The following is a 14,642-nucleotide window of genomic DNA, read 5'->3' as shown; positions in this document are numbered from 1 at the left end:
ATATATATATATATATACATACATATATATATATATATAAAGAGAGAGAGAGAGAGGGGGGGGGTTGGTTATTATACAACCCTTGACATTTGTGCAACCAATACAATTCAATCTCAACCGTCCATTTCATTTGATTAATATGTGATTTTATAGAAGTTTTGATTGTTTCTTAATATAAAGTATTGATCATAATTAATGAACCATACTTATCTTCCATAAATATTCAAATCATAATAAATGAACTCTCATCATTTCCATAAATATTTCAATTTATTGGGTTGCATTGGTTGTACAAGTGCGATGAGTTGTATTTGAAACGAACTATATATATATATATATATATATATATATATAACAATACTATAAGGGTACTCGTGCAATGCATCAATACACATCTCGCTTTCAATGTTTCGTTTTATTCTTTATCTATGTCGATATAATAACGTTTTATATGGTTTTGACTTTTGAGACGATAATGTTTTTATTTTTTAATAAGATATAAATTTGAAAATATCATAAAATTTTGACAAAAAATATATCAATATTAATATCAAATTAACTATTTAAAAGTTCTTGTTTTGTGTAATTTCTTTAATTCAAAATTTTTATTATAATTTAATTTAACGAAGTAATTTAATTTATGTTTAATAATATAATTTTTTATAAAAATAATCATCAAGTATTCTGTTAGAACTAAATGATTATCCTAATTATATTTAAGATTTTTTATATTTAAAATGAGATATTTATCCTGTATTTGATTATGTTTATCTGCAGTTACTTATACGAATTCAAGCATGAAGCTATAATAAGTTGTACTTACGTACAACTTACTTGTAATTTTGAATTTTAAGTAATATGTTTTAATAAATAACTAGAAAAGTACTCGCACAATGTAGTGAGACACATCTCAATTTTAATGTTTTATTTTATCATTTGTCTCTGTCGATGTTATAATACGATTTTATGTGTTTTTAAGAAAGCAATAATGATTTTATTTTTGAAAATTTTTTTTTTTTGATAATATCATAAAATTTTGAAAATATATATATATATCAATATTAATATCAAATCAACTATTTAAAAGTTTTCGTTTTTTATTATAATTTAATTTAAGTCTAATGATGAAATAATTTATTTTTGGTTTAATAATATAACATTTTATAAAGATAATAATTAAGTATTCTGTTAGAACTTAATAAGTATCCTAATTATATTTTAGATTTTTTATATTTAAAATGAGATGTTTATCTTCTATTTGATTATGTTTATCTACAGTTAGTTAGACGAATTCAGATATAGAGCTTTAAGAAGTTGTACTTACGCACAATCAACGAATTCAGATATAGAGTTTTAAGAAGGGTACTAGTGCAATGCATCGAGACACATCTTGATTTCAGTATTTCGTTTTATTCTTTTTTATGTCGATATAATACGGTTTATATGGTTTTGAAAAAGCGATAATGTTTTTATTTTTGAATAAAATATAAATTTGAAAATATCATAAAATTTTGAAAAAAAATATCGATATCAGTATCAAATTAATCTTTTTAAAAGTTCTTGTGTTTCGGTGTAATTTTCTTAATTTAATTTTTTAATTATAATTTAATTTAAGTTTAGTAACAAACTAAATATAATTTTTGTTTAATAATATAATTTTTTTCATAAATATAATAACTAAGTATTCTGTTAGAACTCAATGATTATCCAATATATTTAAAATGAGATGTTTATCCAATATATTTGATTATGTTTATCTGCAGTTAGTTACACGAATTCAAATATAGAGCTTTAATAAGTTGTACTTATGCACAATTTACTTATAATATTAAATTTTAAGTAATATGCATCAATAAACAGTACTTCATACATAAAAAATGATTCTTAAGAGTTTTTATCAAATGTTTTATAATATAGTATATATATAGATACTCGGTAAACAATAATTTTCAGTCACCACTTGTTTCGCTACAACCTTTTATCTCGGTCACGACTTGCATAAATTTTTTGATAAACAAACTTAAAATTGGAAGAGAAATAATATGTAATTAATATGAATATATATATATATATAACAATATAATATATAATCGGTTTATTTATTTTTAAAATATATAATAACTTTAAAACAAAAATAGAAATAGTAAACAAGATATTTACTTTGCCAATCTAAAACATTTTGCAAGAAAAGTGGGAGGTGCAACGAGAGCCATTAAAAAATCCCAAACATTATCTTCATCCCACAACCCACACCACTTCGAGTCAACGCAGCTCTCTTTGGCTCAACCCAACAACAACTCCATAGATACCAGGGTTCTTCAAGAGAGGAAGAACACAAGATGACATACACAGCTCTGCAAATGCTCATGGACAACTTGAAGCACCTCATCTATGGCAACAATGATCCACTCATCCACAGAAATCCATCAATTTTATCTCAAAGGCCTCAATTCCAACTGCTTCATGAAGAGCTTGGCTCCATCATCCAGACCCTTTTCAATATCCATGAATATCATCACCTACATGAACTCCAAAATGTCAAAGATCTCATGAAAAGGTTCAAAGATGCAGCAGAAGAAGCACAAGATATCATTGATATATTTCTATCTGCTCTTCACTTCAGAAACATAGGATTTCCCCCTACATCTGATGTCTTTAATACCTCTGTCAATCTTGAGAATGTTATGAGATCAATCGAGTCTATAAAGATGGAACTCATGACTATCAACATTGATGACATGAAGATGGATTCGTCTCCAAGTCCAAGAATCGACCGCCTCAACGCCCAGTCTGCTTCTGGAACATCTGGCACCAGAAATCCTTTAGGAGCAAAGAAACCACTGGAAGAAATTGTAGTCGGGCTTGATCGTGATGTTGAGCTCATACGGGACAAACTTTCTGAAGATACAAAGCAACTGGGTGTCGTCTCTATTGTTGGTATGGGTGGTCTCGGTAAGACTACCCTCGCTACCAAAGTATTCAATGATCGTTTTATTGTGTATCATTTCCACGTTCGTGCATGGGCCACAGTGTCTCAAACATATATAAAACGGGATTTCTTGATTCAAATTTTGGCATCCATGGGTGTTCCACAAGACCTTGAAGAAGCGAGCAACTCTAAACTTCGTGAAATGTTACACAAGCACCTAATGGGTAAGAGATATTTGATTGTCATCGATGATATCTGGAGCACCGAGGCTTGGGATGATTTGAAATCGTTTTTTCCCCATGACAACACGGGAAGTAGAATTTTGCTCACAAGTCGCGTCAATGAAGTTGCTTTGCATGCGAAACCACACGGGTTCGTCTACTCATTGCCTTATTTGACAGAAGAAGAAAGCTGGGGGTTATTGTGCAAGAAGGTGTTCCATGGTGATGAGTGTCCCGAATGGTTGATTACACCTGGAATGCAAATTGCAAAAAAATGTCATGGACTACCTCTTTCAGTGGTTGTCATGGCAGGAGTTCTAGCAAAAGAAGCAATAAGCAAGGATTTCTGGGAAAAAATTGCTTCGTGTGTCGGTTCATACATCGTTGGCGACCAGAAAGAACACTTGGAAACACTAGCTTTAAGTTACCACCATTTGCCTGATCACTTGAGAGAGTGCTTTCTTTATCTAGGAGGCTTTCCAGAAGACTTTGGGTTCGTTGTAGAAAGGCTGATATGGTTATGGGTGGCTGAGGGATTTATCGAAGGAGCTGGAAACCAAAGCTTGGAGGATACTGCAAAGGCTTACCTTATGGATCTAGTCGATAGAAATCTTGTAATTGTTGCAGAAAGGAAATACGATGGTGATCTCGAAGCTTGTAAACTCCATGATCTTGTGAGGGAACTATGTGTGGAAAAAGCAAAACAAGAAAGATTTTTCCTTAAACTAGACCGGCTGCCATTGTCTTCTCAACTTCTCGAGGTTATGACCCCATATAGGCAATGTCGCGTGTTCACAAATCAAAATATCGACAATGTGGACTTTGCTCATCCGCCCTTTTGTACCCCAAGCATGCGATCACTTTTGTGCTTTCGTAAGTCCTACACACGCTTTGAGATAGGAGAGTATATCTATTCCTTTGCGCTTCTTAGGGTGTTAGATCTACAAAAGTGTAAACTGCGTTGTTATCCACAAGGAATGGCATTACTCATTCATTTAAGGTACCTTGCTTTTTGGCATTCAAGTTTCCCATCCTCGGTATGCAATTTATTGAGCCTTCAAACCCTCATTCTTAAAACCAGTTATGGTCGTACGACTTTACCCAGTAACATATCAGATTTGATAAACTTGAGGCATTTGTGGAGTAACCAGGAGCTTTTTCTTCCTGCTATTGAAAAACCAATGAATTTGCAATCCATTTCGAATGTGGTGTTGGGAGATGGGGTTGATAATTTTGGGAAATATTTTCCCAGCATCAAGAAGCTTGAATATACTCTTTTCTCGGGTGAGGAACGTCGCTTTGAATCACTCCCTTACCTTGAAGCCTTGAAGTTAACGGTTAAGTACCATAATAGGAACAATATTGAAGCTGAGCCGATTTTTCTTCAGATTCGCGTTTGGTTCCCTGCAACTTTGAAGAAACTTACACTTGTACGTTGTTTTCTACCATGGAGTGATATGTCAACCATTCAACCGTTACCTAGCCTGGAGGTTCTCAAACTAAAATACAAGTCCTTTGTGGGAACACATTGGCATGCAGGTGAGCAGCAGTTTCGACAACTGAAATTTTTGACACTTGAGAGATTAGATATCAAACAGTGGGAAGCCTATAGTACAAGCTTCCCATGTCTCAAACGATTGGCAGTGTGGTCCTGCGGCGATCTTGAAGGGATCCCACTTGAAATAGGGGAAATCGCAACCCTTGAGCTTATTGAAACTGGCAGCCGGAACTACTCTATTGTGGAATCTATCAAAAGAATTCAAGAAGAACAAGATGCCGAGGGCAACACTCAGCTGCAGATCACTGTTGACGGAATGGATTTATCCTTTTATTTATCTGGGCAATGGAAAGATGACGACAATAGGAGGATTCATTCGAGCTTCGTAGAATTCTACAACGAAAATGACCTTTAATTAAAGAAGGAAATATGTTTTGTACCCAAAAGTTTGATAGAGTAGCTCTTTTCTATATATCCATCGAAGAGCTTCCCTATATGAGGGTAGCTTTCTTTTGGGATGGCTTTAAGATAACCAATTTGGTCGTTGTGGTCGGACTCTAATATTGAAGTCACACACATACAACTTGATTGAAGTCAACCAAAACTCATTCAACTGTGCTTGCCCAACCAGGCACTTTCATCAAAACACACTGCTCTTCTTGAAAGATAGAAAGAGAGAAAGAAACAAGATGGCGTACGCAAAGATTATCCACTGTCAACAACAAACCAACAATCTTAAATGAAAGACCTCAATTCCAACTGCTCTACGAAGAGAATGGTTCCATGATCCAACCCCTTTTCACCGACAAAGATCCGACCTACTTAAGCTTAAAAAAGTTATGATCTAAAAAATAAAGGAGCCCATCCTAAAGAAAGACCCACCCCAAGGACGAAATGAATCAAAAACATATGACAGCAGAAGGGACACAATAATACCCTTGTGTGTGGTTATAAAGAAATGACCCTAGAAACCCTTGGATCATTAAGGACAGTCTTGTACAGTCTCTAGTGAATCTTGAACAGTCAGATTGAGAAAGGCCTGCAGATAATTGTTTTTTAGAAAAAGGCCTAAATATAAAGTGTTAGATTGATGAATTGAAGAATCGATTGCTTATCTATTGGATTGCAGGAAACGATAGGTGCCAAAGGTTGGTGGCTACCAATTCAACATGGATCTGTATGTAAGATTACAAAACAAAGAGAAAGAAAACCAAAATAAATACCCAGCGCTAAAATACAGAATTGACACAAAATATCCCTAAAAGACCCACAGGTTGAATCAAAGTCAACCAATACTTCAGTGGATCATCCCTGCAACAACTTCATTATCAAACAATCAATTGTTCTTCAAGTTCTAAACAAGATGGCATACACAGGTCTCCAGATGTTCATGGACAACTTGAAGCACCTCATCTATGGTTTGTGAGATCTGATAGGGGAGAGGAGTTTTATGGAAAGTATACAGAAATACAGGCAAAGCTAAAGGTGCTTTTGCATCTTATCCTCAGAAAAATGGTATTAAGACACAATACAATAATACACCATACAACCCTTCCCAAAATGGAGTGGCTGAAGAAAGAACAGAACTTTGTTGAACATGGTGAGGAGCATGATGTGCACTATAGGCTTACTTATTTTCTTATGGGATGAGGCACTTAAGACTGCAAATTACATTTGTAACAGGTCTCCTCTAAGTTAGTAGAAAAAAAACACCATTTGAGTTATGGTATTGAAAACAGCCAAGTTTACATCACCTCAGGATGTACAGGTGAGGCAAAAATACCAAACGTTAACAATAAGCTTCAGTAAAAAAAAATAACTAGTTACAATTTTATAGGCTATTGTGAAACATCAAAAGGGTATAGATTCTATACTCCCAAAAAGAAGGTATTGACTATACACAAACATTCTCTCAAGTGTCCACTGTGGACTCATTCAAAATCATAATGGCTCTAGTAGCTAATTATAATATGGAGTTACGTCAAATGGATGTTAAAACGGATTTTCTAAATGGAGAGCTAGAAGAAGTCATATACATGAAGCAGTTTGTGGGATCAGGAAAGGAAGATCATGTATGCAAACTTTAGAAATCCATGTATGGGCTTAAGAAGGCTTCAAAATAGTGGTATAAAAAATTCAATTCAATTATATCAAGTTTTTGCTTTGCAGGAAACATTATGGATGTTCGTGTGTGCATCAAAACAGTTGGGAACAAACTTCAATTTTCTCATTCTGTATGTAGATGACATCGTTTTAACTAAAACTAAGGAATATTCTTCATGGGGTTTGACCGGGGATTTACCGGGGTTTGGTTTGATGGAAACCCCCTCCCCCCCCCCCCCCCCCCCTTTCTCTATTTTCTTCCCCAGGCCATGGTTCCATGGCCGCCTTTTTTTCATGGATGTTGTTTCTTATTCTTCCCTTCTACAATTCTCCATTCTTACTAGATCTTCAATGGCGGTATTGCATGAGGAGTATCTAAATGGTTGTCGTTTCTTCCCCTTCTCCTCTATAACTCTCCACCATTATCAGATCTTCAACAACATATAGTTTCTTCATTAATGGTGGTCAGAAACCTTAGTGGTCCTTGAAAATTATGCAATCATGAATAGGTAACAAGATTCAAACATTCATCTCTTCTACTCTTGTTTTCTAGGTTTTATGCACATGTGAATATGATGAAATACACAGTTTACATGTTAATGCAACCTAAAAACTGAAGTACATTGAATATAGTGTCTCATTCACATGTGTATTCAACCCAGAAAAGTTGAACGACGTTGAATGTGGTGATTCATGCACATGTGCATGCAGTGGAAAAACTTACAGACGACTAATTCGGTGATTCATTTACATGTGCACTCAACCTAGAAAATGAAGGGAAGTGATTACATAAACTCATTCATAAGTGTATGCAGCACAGATTCGAAAGACGATGAATATAGTGATTCATTCATATGTGTGCATTCAACCCATAAATCGAAAGATGATGAATACAATTGTTTATTCACATGTTTATGCAACGTAGAAATTGAAAGACGATGAATACAGTGATTCATTTACATGTGCATGCAACATAAATTGGAAGACAAGTGATGACTCCCAGGCCATTCATGATCACCTGGGGGATTAGTATACGGTGCACGTAAGCTGACCCCAAAACTTAATCCGCAGTTACCAAAAAGACTGTAAAGTGGAAGACATAGAATCAGTTGGAATAATTTTTCATTTTGAAGGTTTTGGAATGTTTTTTGTAGATATTTTTAGAGATAGTTGATATTTTTGCACGCGTTTAACATTATTTAAATTTATATGTTTAATAACCGTTGGATTAGAGTTAATCATTGTCAATTAATGTGTTCTTTAGTTTTTCATTTTTTTTACGATTTTCCCCCAAACTCACACGCCCGTTTAAAATAGTGAACACAAGACATCCTGGAATTCACATGCACGTTTGTGAAAAATCTTAACCGCACGCGTATGTGAATTTTCTTGGATCCTATTGTGGTATCGGATTGGATTATGGACCCTCACATAATATCTCAGTTTCCAAAATCCAATCCGATACCACGATATGATTCAAGACACTGGAATTTGTTGGAGGAAATCCCGAGTATAATAAGAAACGATGACTATATATAGAACTTGGATAAAAATCGAGATCGTATGAGAGCTTGCTTTTCTTAAGGTATATTTCGACCGGAATCTGCCACGGCATAATGAAATTAACTCGAGGATGATCTCAATTGTTTTGGATATTAATGAGAGCCATTCAACAATCTGAAACCTTATCTTCATGCCATAAAGAAAGAGATAATTACACATATCATCCTCTACTTTCAACTATTTACATTAACAACCCCCGGACTTGAATGAAGTCCACCAAAACTCCATTAATCAACTCAACTTACTTTGGCTTAATCCAACAACAACTTCGTTATCATATAATTGTTCTTCAAGATCTCAACAAGATGGCACACGCAGGTCTTCAGATGTTCATGGGCTACTTGAAGCAGATCATCAACTGCAATACATTCCATTCATCAACAAAAATCCAAAGATTTTATCTGAAAGGCCTCAATTCCAACTGCTTTATCAAGAGCTTGCCTCCATCATTCAAACCCTTTCCAATATCAATCAACATCAAAATCATAACCCAGTGGCACGGGTCATCACTTCATCCCTCCGTTGTAGTGTAACAAACTATAAGGTCGTGAAAGGTGCTATCATATCATTTTGTTTTGTGAAACAGTCGGTATATCTTAGAAACTACGAAGGTGACACAAGTCTCCTTTGGTAGAGTTGGTTTGCACCAACAACAACTTGATTATCAAACAATCAATTGATGTTTCTCTTTAACATGCAAACTTGTGCTGAAGATAAGTCACCAATGTCAAAGGGGATAAACTGTCCAAAATTTCTAAAAATGCTGGGAAGGATTTAGTTGATGAAATAGATTATAAGTCTTATGTACAATTAATAGGAAATGTAATGTATGCACAAGTACGTACCATACCATACTTGGCATATGCTGTAGGAATTTTGTATAGATTTCAACAAAATCCAATTAAGCATCATTAGACTGCAGGTAAGAAAGTACTTAGGTACTTGCAAAAAACTAAAGCTCAAATGCTAGTCTATAGTAGGGGTTTAAATGCTTAGTAAATTTCGAGCTCGAGTCGATCTCGAACACAAAATAAAACTCGTTTAGAAGTTAGAAATCTCAAGACGAGATTCAAAGATGCAGCAGAAGATACACAAGATAGAAACTTGAGGCTGCTGGATCTTAAGAATTTTATGCTGAGATCCATCAAGGTGGAGTTCAAGATCATCAACATCAAAACGCACTCTGCCGCTGCTGCTCGAACTACCTCCACCAGAAATCCTTTACAATAATACATTGGAAGAAATTGATGTGGGGTATGATTGTGATGCTGAACTCATACGGGACAAACTTGCTGAAGATACTAAGCAACTGGGTGTCGTCTCTATTGTTGGTATGGGAGGACTCGGTAAGACTACCCACGCTACCAGAGTATTCAATGATCATTTTGTTGCATATCATTTCCATGTTCGTGCATGGGTCACAGTTTCTCAAACATATGAAAAACGGGGTTTGTTGATTCAAATTCTTACATCTAATGGTGTTCAAAATGGCCTCGAAGAAGCCAATGAATCTCAGCTTCGTGGGAAGTTGCTCAAGCACTTAATGGGTAAGAGATACTTGATTGTGATTGATGATATCTGGATCATCAAGGCTTGGGATGATTTGAAATTAGTTTTCCCCATGAGAACATTGGAAGTAGAATTCTGCTCACAACTCGCCTCAATGAAGTTGCTTTGCATGTGAAACCACACGGATTCGTTCCACTCCTTGCCTTATTTGACAGACGAAGAAAGTTGGAAGTTATTGCGCGAGAAGGTGTTCCATGGCGATGAGTGTCCTGAATGGTTGATTGAACCTGGAATGCAAATTGCTCAACTGTGTTCGTGCCAGTTGGTTTACGAAGAACGGTTGGCACATGGCACAGCAGAGTGAGCATATAACGTTACCTATTTCGGCCATGAATGCACTGATGATCATATAGATTGATGTCTTCACTAGAAGCACAGTAGCATTAACATTGGCAGATAAGTAACACTGAGAAAACTACAAACTTACCCAACCATAAGAAATGATCTTAAAATGAATATGAACAAAACCATGGTAAAGGCCATTTAAGATAAATATGAACAGAACCATGAAGATTGTCATTTAAGATTATTGTCATTCAAAATGAAAAGGCCATTTCAAGATGAATATATATATATACATATATGAACAAAAGTAGATGACCTTAAAGAAGGCCATTTAATAATATCCAAAAAAAAAAAAATGAAAAACTAAACAACACCCTGATATGCATTTATCTGGACCGTATCATATGCGCATATAAGTATCTGAAGCTGTTTTTTGGTTTTATGCAGTTATACACCTGTGCATACCGAACAAATTGCTTACAAATTACTTGTATGCAGTGCATGTGGTCTAGATGAACGCTTATCAAAGTAACAGAGGACTTTCCCCTACATCTGATTTCTTTAAAACCTCCCTGGGTCTTGATAGTACTAGCCAAATGGATATATATCTTGTCTGCACACCACTTTTAGCAAGGTTCTAAATGACATGAGGCGTTGCATGGCAACGAGGTCAAGCCTCAAGCCTTACGAGTTACAACGAGGCCACGACGTTTTCCAAGACGTGTCCTAAGGCAGCACACATACGCACACACACCCTTGTATGTGTTAGTGTTTTGAATAATACTTTCTAACAAATTAAATTCATATAAAGTAATAAGACTAAAAAGAAATAAGAACCATTGATACCAATAGAGCTTATAGAAAATGATACTAAGAGTGTAAAATCGAGATTAAATCTCTTGAATCTTTAATCGCTACTTTTTTTAATTTTCAATGAATTCATGTTCGACTTTTCGTGTGAGGGAATGTGAGTAAATATTTACCTATCTAAGATTTTAGTTTGTAAGTTTTCTTTTTATGTTTATTGAAGTCGTAGGTCTCATACATAATTATCACTTATCGCTCAAATTATATATTAAAGTCACCTACACCTAGGGCTGTAAACGAACACGAACGGAAGGTTGTTCATGTTCGTTCGTTTAACTTAACCAAACAAATGAACGAACACGAATGGTAAACAAACGAAAATCTTTGTGTTCATGTTCGTTCGTTTAGAAATCAGGTGTGTTCGTGTACGTTCGTTTAGAAATCAAGTGTGTTCGTGTTCGTTTATGTCCGTTCGTTAACATGCTAAACAAACGTAAACGAACGAACATAAACAAACGGGCTAAACGAACATACATAAATATTATTTGAATTCAAAGTAAATAAACAAAAGAGTATATATTAAATTTAGTATATAAATGAACGAACGTTCACGAACATTTTAAACCAAACTAAACTGGAGCCTTTATAGTCCCTAATAACGCCACCACCTAACATTTTAAAAATCTCGAAAAAATTCCACGAACAATTTCTTATTTTTGGGGCAACCTCTTTCATGACCCATGGCCCCAGTGTGTATATTTCTTCGTGTCGGGGCGTGAGCTATGTGGAACATGGGACATCGGGGGCGGGTTAATTTTGAGCGAGAGGTTATGAATATGCACCTCCATGAAAGCAGGACTCTCAATTGTGGTATTGGAGGAAGCCAACAAATGGTAGTGAGACTGACCGCAACAAATCAACTTAGGGGCCGTTTACCCAAATACTTACCCAGTAAGCGCTTACCAATATGAGTCAATATTATAATTTATTTTGTTGCGTATGATTTTAGTACATCAAAACATATCGAATGCAACAATTTACTGGGTAAGAATCGTCATCCTCACTTACCGGATAAGACTCTTCAACCTTCTCATCGCTCTTACCAAATAAGATTTTTGGTCCTTTTCATGTTCATCCGATGAGGAATTTTATGCGTTAAGCACTTACCAAAGTAAGTGTTTAGTAAACGACCCCTTAATTAAGATTAAGAAGAATCCATTCTTGGGGCCCGCCCCTGACAAATGAAAAGCACTAGACCGATTCTCCATCTCCGGGAGTCGATCCTACTTCAAATTTGATCAAATCAATCGAGAATTTTGACCAAAAATAGAGGGAACCAAGTCTAGAGAACATGAAAACGGGGATTAAACAACATTTAAGGGGTGTTTAGAATTGCTTATAAAAATAACTTATTGACTTATTTCGGCATGACATTGGTAATAAGCACTTTTGAGTGTTTCGATAAACAACTTATACAGGTGTCAAACTGGTAATAAGAAGTTTTTGAAAAAGTTAAACTCTTCTAACTTATAATAAGTTGATAAGTGCTTTTGTAGAAAAGTATAACTCGTTCCAAATAAACAATCTCAAACACAATAACCATTCAGACGTAAATTTCATTTCCAACCCTCATAAAATCAACATGTTTCCACAATCTACATAAAAACCATATTACATATTACCCAAATATAATAGTTCTAAAAATGTAAATTTGTTAAAATTTGTTTTAACAAATTCAAAAAAAAAAAACCATATTTTTATTGATTCTCATTTGTCTACTTGTCTAGAAAACCTTGATAATTTTATTTATTATTGATCTCTCATTGACCATCACGATTACTTCATTTACACGAATTCTCTTTTTATATCAAAATAACACATATTTCTTGTTATGAACTAAAAAAATTCTTATTTTTATAAAAATTTATCAATCATAGTTTTTGTATTCTTGGTTTCAAATTACCTAATAAGAAGTACGTAAATTTTAAATACTCTTTTATATATCTATAATAAAGATAAATAAAATTTCTTTTCTCGGTAAATTATTAGCATTCCTTGTACTCAATTTTGTACTAATGAAAAACATTTATTGAATTTGTTTTCGTACTTACCGAGGGTCACTACAAGAAAAGTGAACTTTTGACGATGCGCCTTTTAGCGAGACATGTTTCCACCACAAGTTATAGCAACGACATGTTGTTATACTCTTTCTGATCGTAAATGGACTTTTAGCGACAACAAAAGCCGTTGCTAAAAGCCTTATTTCTTGCAATGGACCATGTTTTTACGTTCGCTCAGGGCCTATAAAATGTCATGAACGGGCCTGCTCACATAGAAGTTGTCCATTTCCATAACAATATCCGATACCACGATATGATCCAAGACACCATGGAATTCATGTGGGCGTACAGTTAAGCTTTTTCTAACGTGAAATGGAACCTGGGATAAAACAGCAGCTAATTTAAGCATATAATAATCATTCAGACGTAAATTTCATTTCCAGCCATCATAAAGTCAACATGCTTCCAAGGTCTACATAAAACCATAATAAATATTTTAATCCTCTGTGCTTCCAGCTATTGAATCAAAGTCAGCTTAACCAAATACCTTATCTGGCTCAGCCCAACAACAATTAAATAGTGTTCTTCAAGATCTAAACAAACAAGATGGCATTCACAGGTCTCCAGATGTTGATGGACAGCTTGAAGAAGCTCATCCATGGCAACCATCATCCACTCATCAACAACAATCCAATGGTTTTATCTAAAAGGCCTCAATTCCAACTGCTTCATCAAGAGCTTGCCTCCATCATTCAGACCCTTTCCAATATCCATCAACATCATCATTACCAGCATCATGAGCTCAAAGAAGTTAGAAATCTCAAGAAAAGACTCAAAGATGTAGCAGAAGAAGCACAAGATAGAATAGATCTATTTCTATCTGCTGTATCTGTGGACTTTAGAAACAGTGGACTTTCCCCTAGACCTGATGTCTTTAAAACCACCCTGGATCTAGAGAATGTTATGAGGTCCATCGATTCTATCAAGGTGGAATTCATGACTGTCAACATCGATAATATGAAGATGGGTTCGTCTCCAAGAATCAATGATAGAAGTTCCACCAACAGAGGAAGTTGTTTAGGAACAAGGAAACCACTGGAAGAAATTGTTGTGGGGCTTGAGCGTGATGCTGAGATCATACGGGACAAACTTGCTGAAGATACAAAGCAACTTAGTATCGTCTCGATTGTTGGTATGGGCGGACTAGGTAAGACTACTTTGGCTACCAAACTGTTCAATGATCGTTTCTTTAAGTATCATTTCCATATCCGTGCATGGGCCACTGTTTCTCAAACATATATAAAACGGGATGTATTAATTCAAATTCTGGGATCCATGGGTGTTCAACAAGGCCTTGATGAAGCTACTGACTCTCAACTTCGTGAAAAGTTGCACAAGAACCTAATGGGTAAGAGATATTTGATTGTGATTGATGATATCTGGAGCATCGAGACTTGGGATGAATTGAACTTGTTTTTTCCCCGTGAGAACACCGGAAGTAGAATTCTGCTTACAAGTCGCCTCAATGAAGTTGCGTTGCATGTAAAACCACACGGGTTTGTCCACTCCTTGTCTTATTTGACAGAAGAAGAAAGCTGGGAGCTATT

The 14,642-nt window shown here is 35.2% G+C and overlaps 2 protein-coding genes and 1 pseudogene across 2 annotated transcripts in view; all 3 read left to right on the top strand.

Annotated features, from left to right (window-relative positions):
• The first annotated feature begins 2,305 nt into the window (after positions 1-2,305).
• On the top strand, positions 2,306-5,202 carry LOC112525492 (putative late blight resistance protein homolog R1B-17). Its single transcript, XM_025135642.1, has one exon. The coding sequence runs from the start codon at positions 2,340-2,342 to the stop codon at positions 5,061-5,063; it is 2,724 nt and encodes a 907-aa protein (XP_024991410.1). The 5' UTR covers positions 2,306-2,339; the 3' UTR covers positions 5,064-5,202.
• A 1,392-nt stretch (positions 5,203-6,594) lies between these two features.
• LOC112525055 lies at positions 6,595-10,187 on the top strand (annotated as a pseudogene).
• A 3,543-nt stretch (positions 10,188-13,730) lies between these two features.
• The window catches only part of LOC112525054 (putative late blight resistance protein homolog R1A-10), a 2,460-nt gene continuing 1,548 nt past the window's right edge, over positions 13,731-14,642 (top strand). The window contains exon 1 of the mRNA XM_025134994.1: positions 13,731-14,606. Within this exon, the coding sequence (XP_024990762.1) occupies positions 13,999-14,606 (608 nt within the window). The 5' untranslated portion in view covers positions 13,731-13,998. The remainder of the gene's footprint in view (positions 14,607-14,642) is intronic.

This window comes from Cynara cardunculus (assembly GCF_001531365.2).
Source record: "Cynara cardunculus var. scolymus isolate 2C chromosome LG 13, CcrdV1, whole genome shotgun sequence".
Classification (NCBI taxonomy): domain Eukaryota; kingdom Viridiplantae; phylum Streptophyta; class Magnoliopsida; order Asterales; family Asteraceae; genus Cynara; species Cynara cardunculus.
This window is presented reverse-complemented; position numbering and strand designations above follow the sequence as displayed.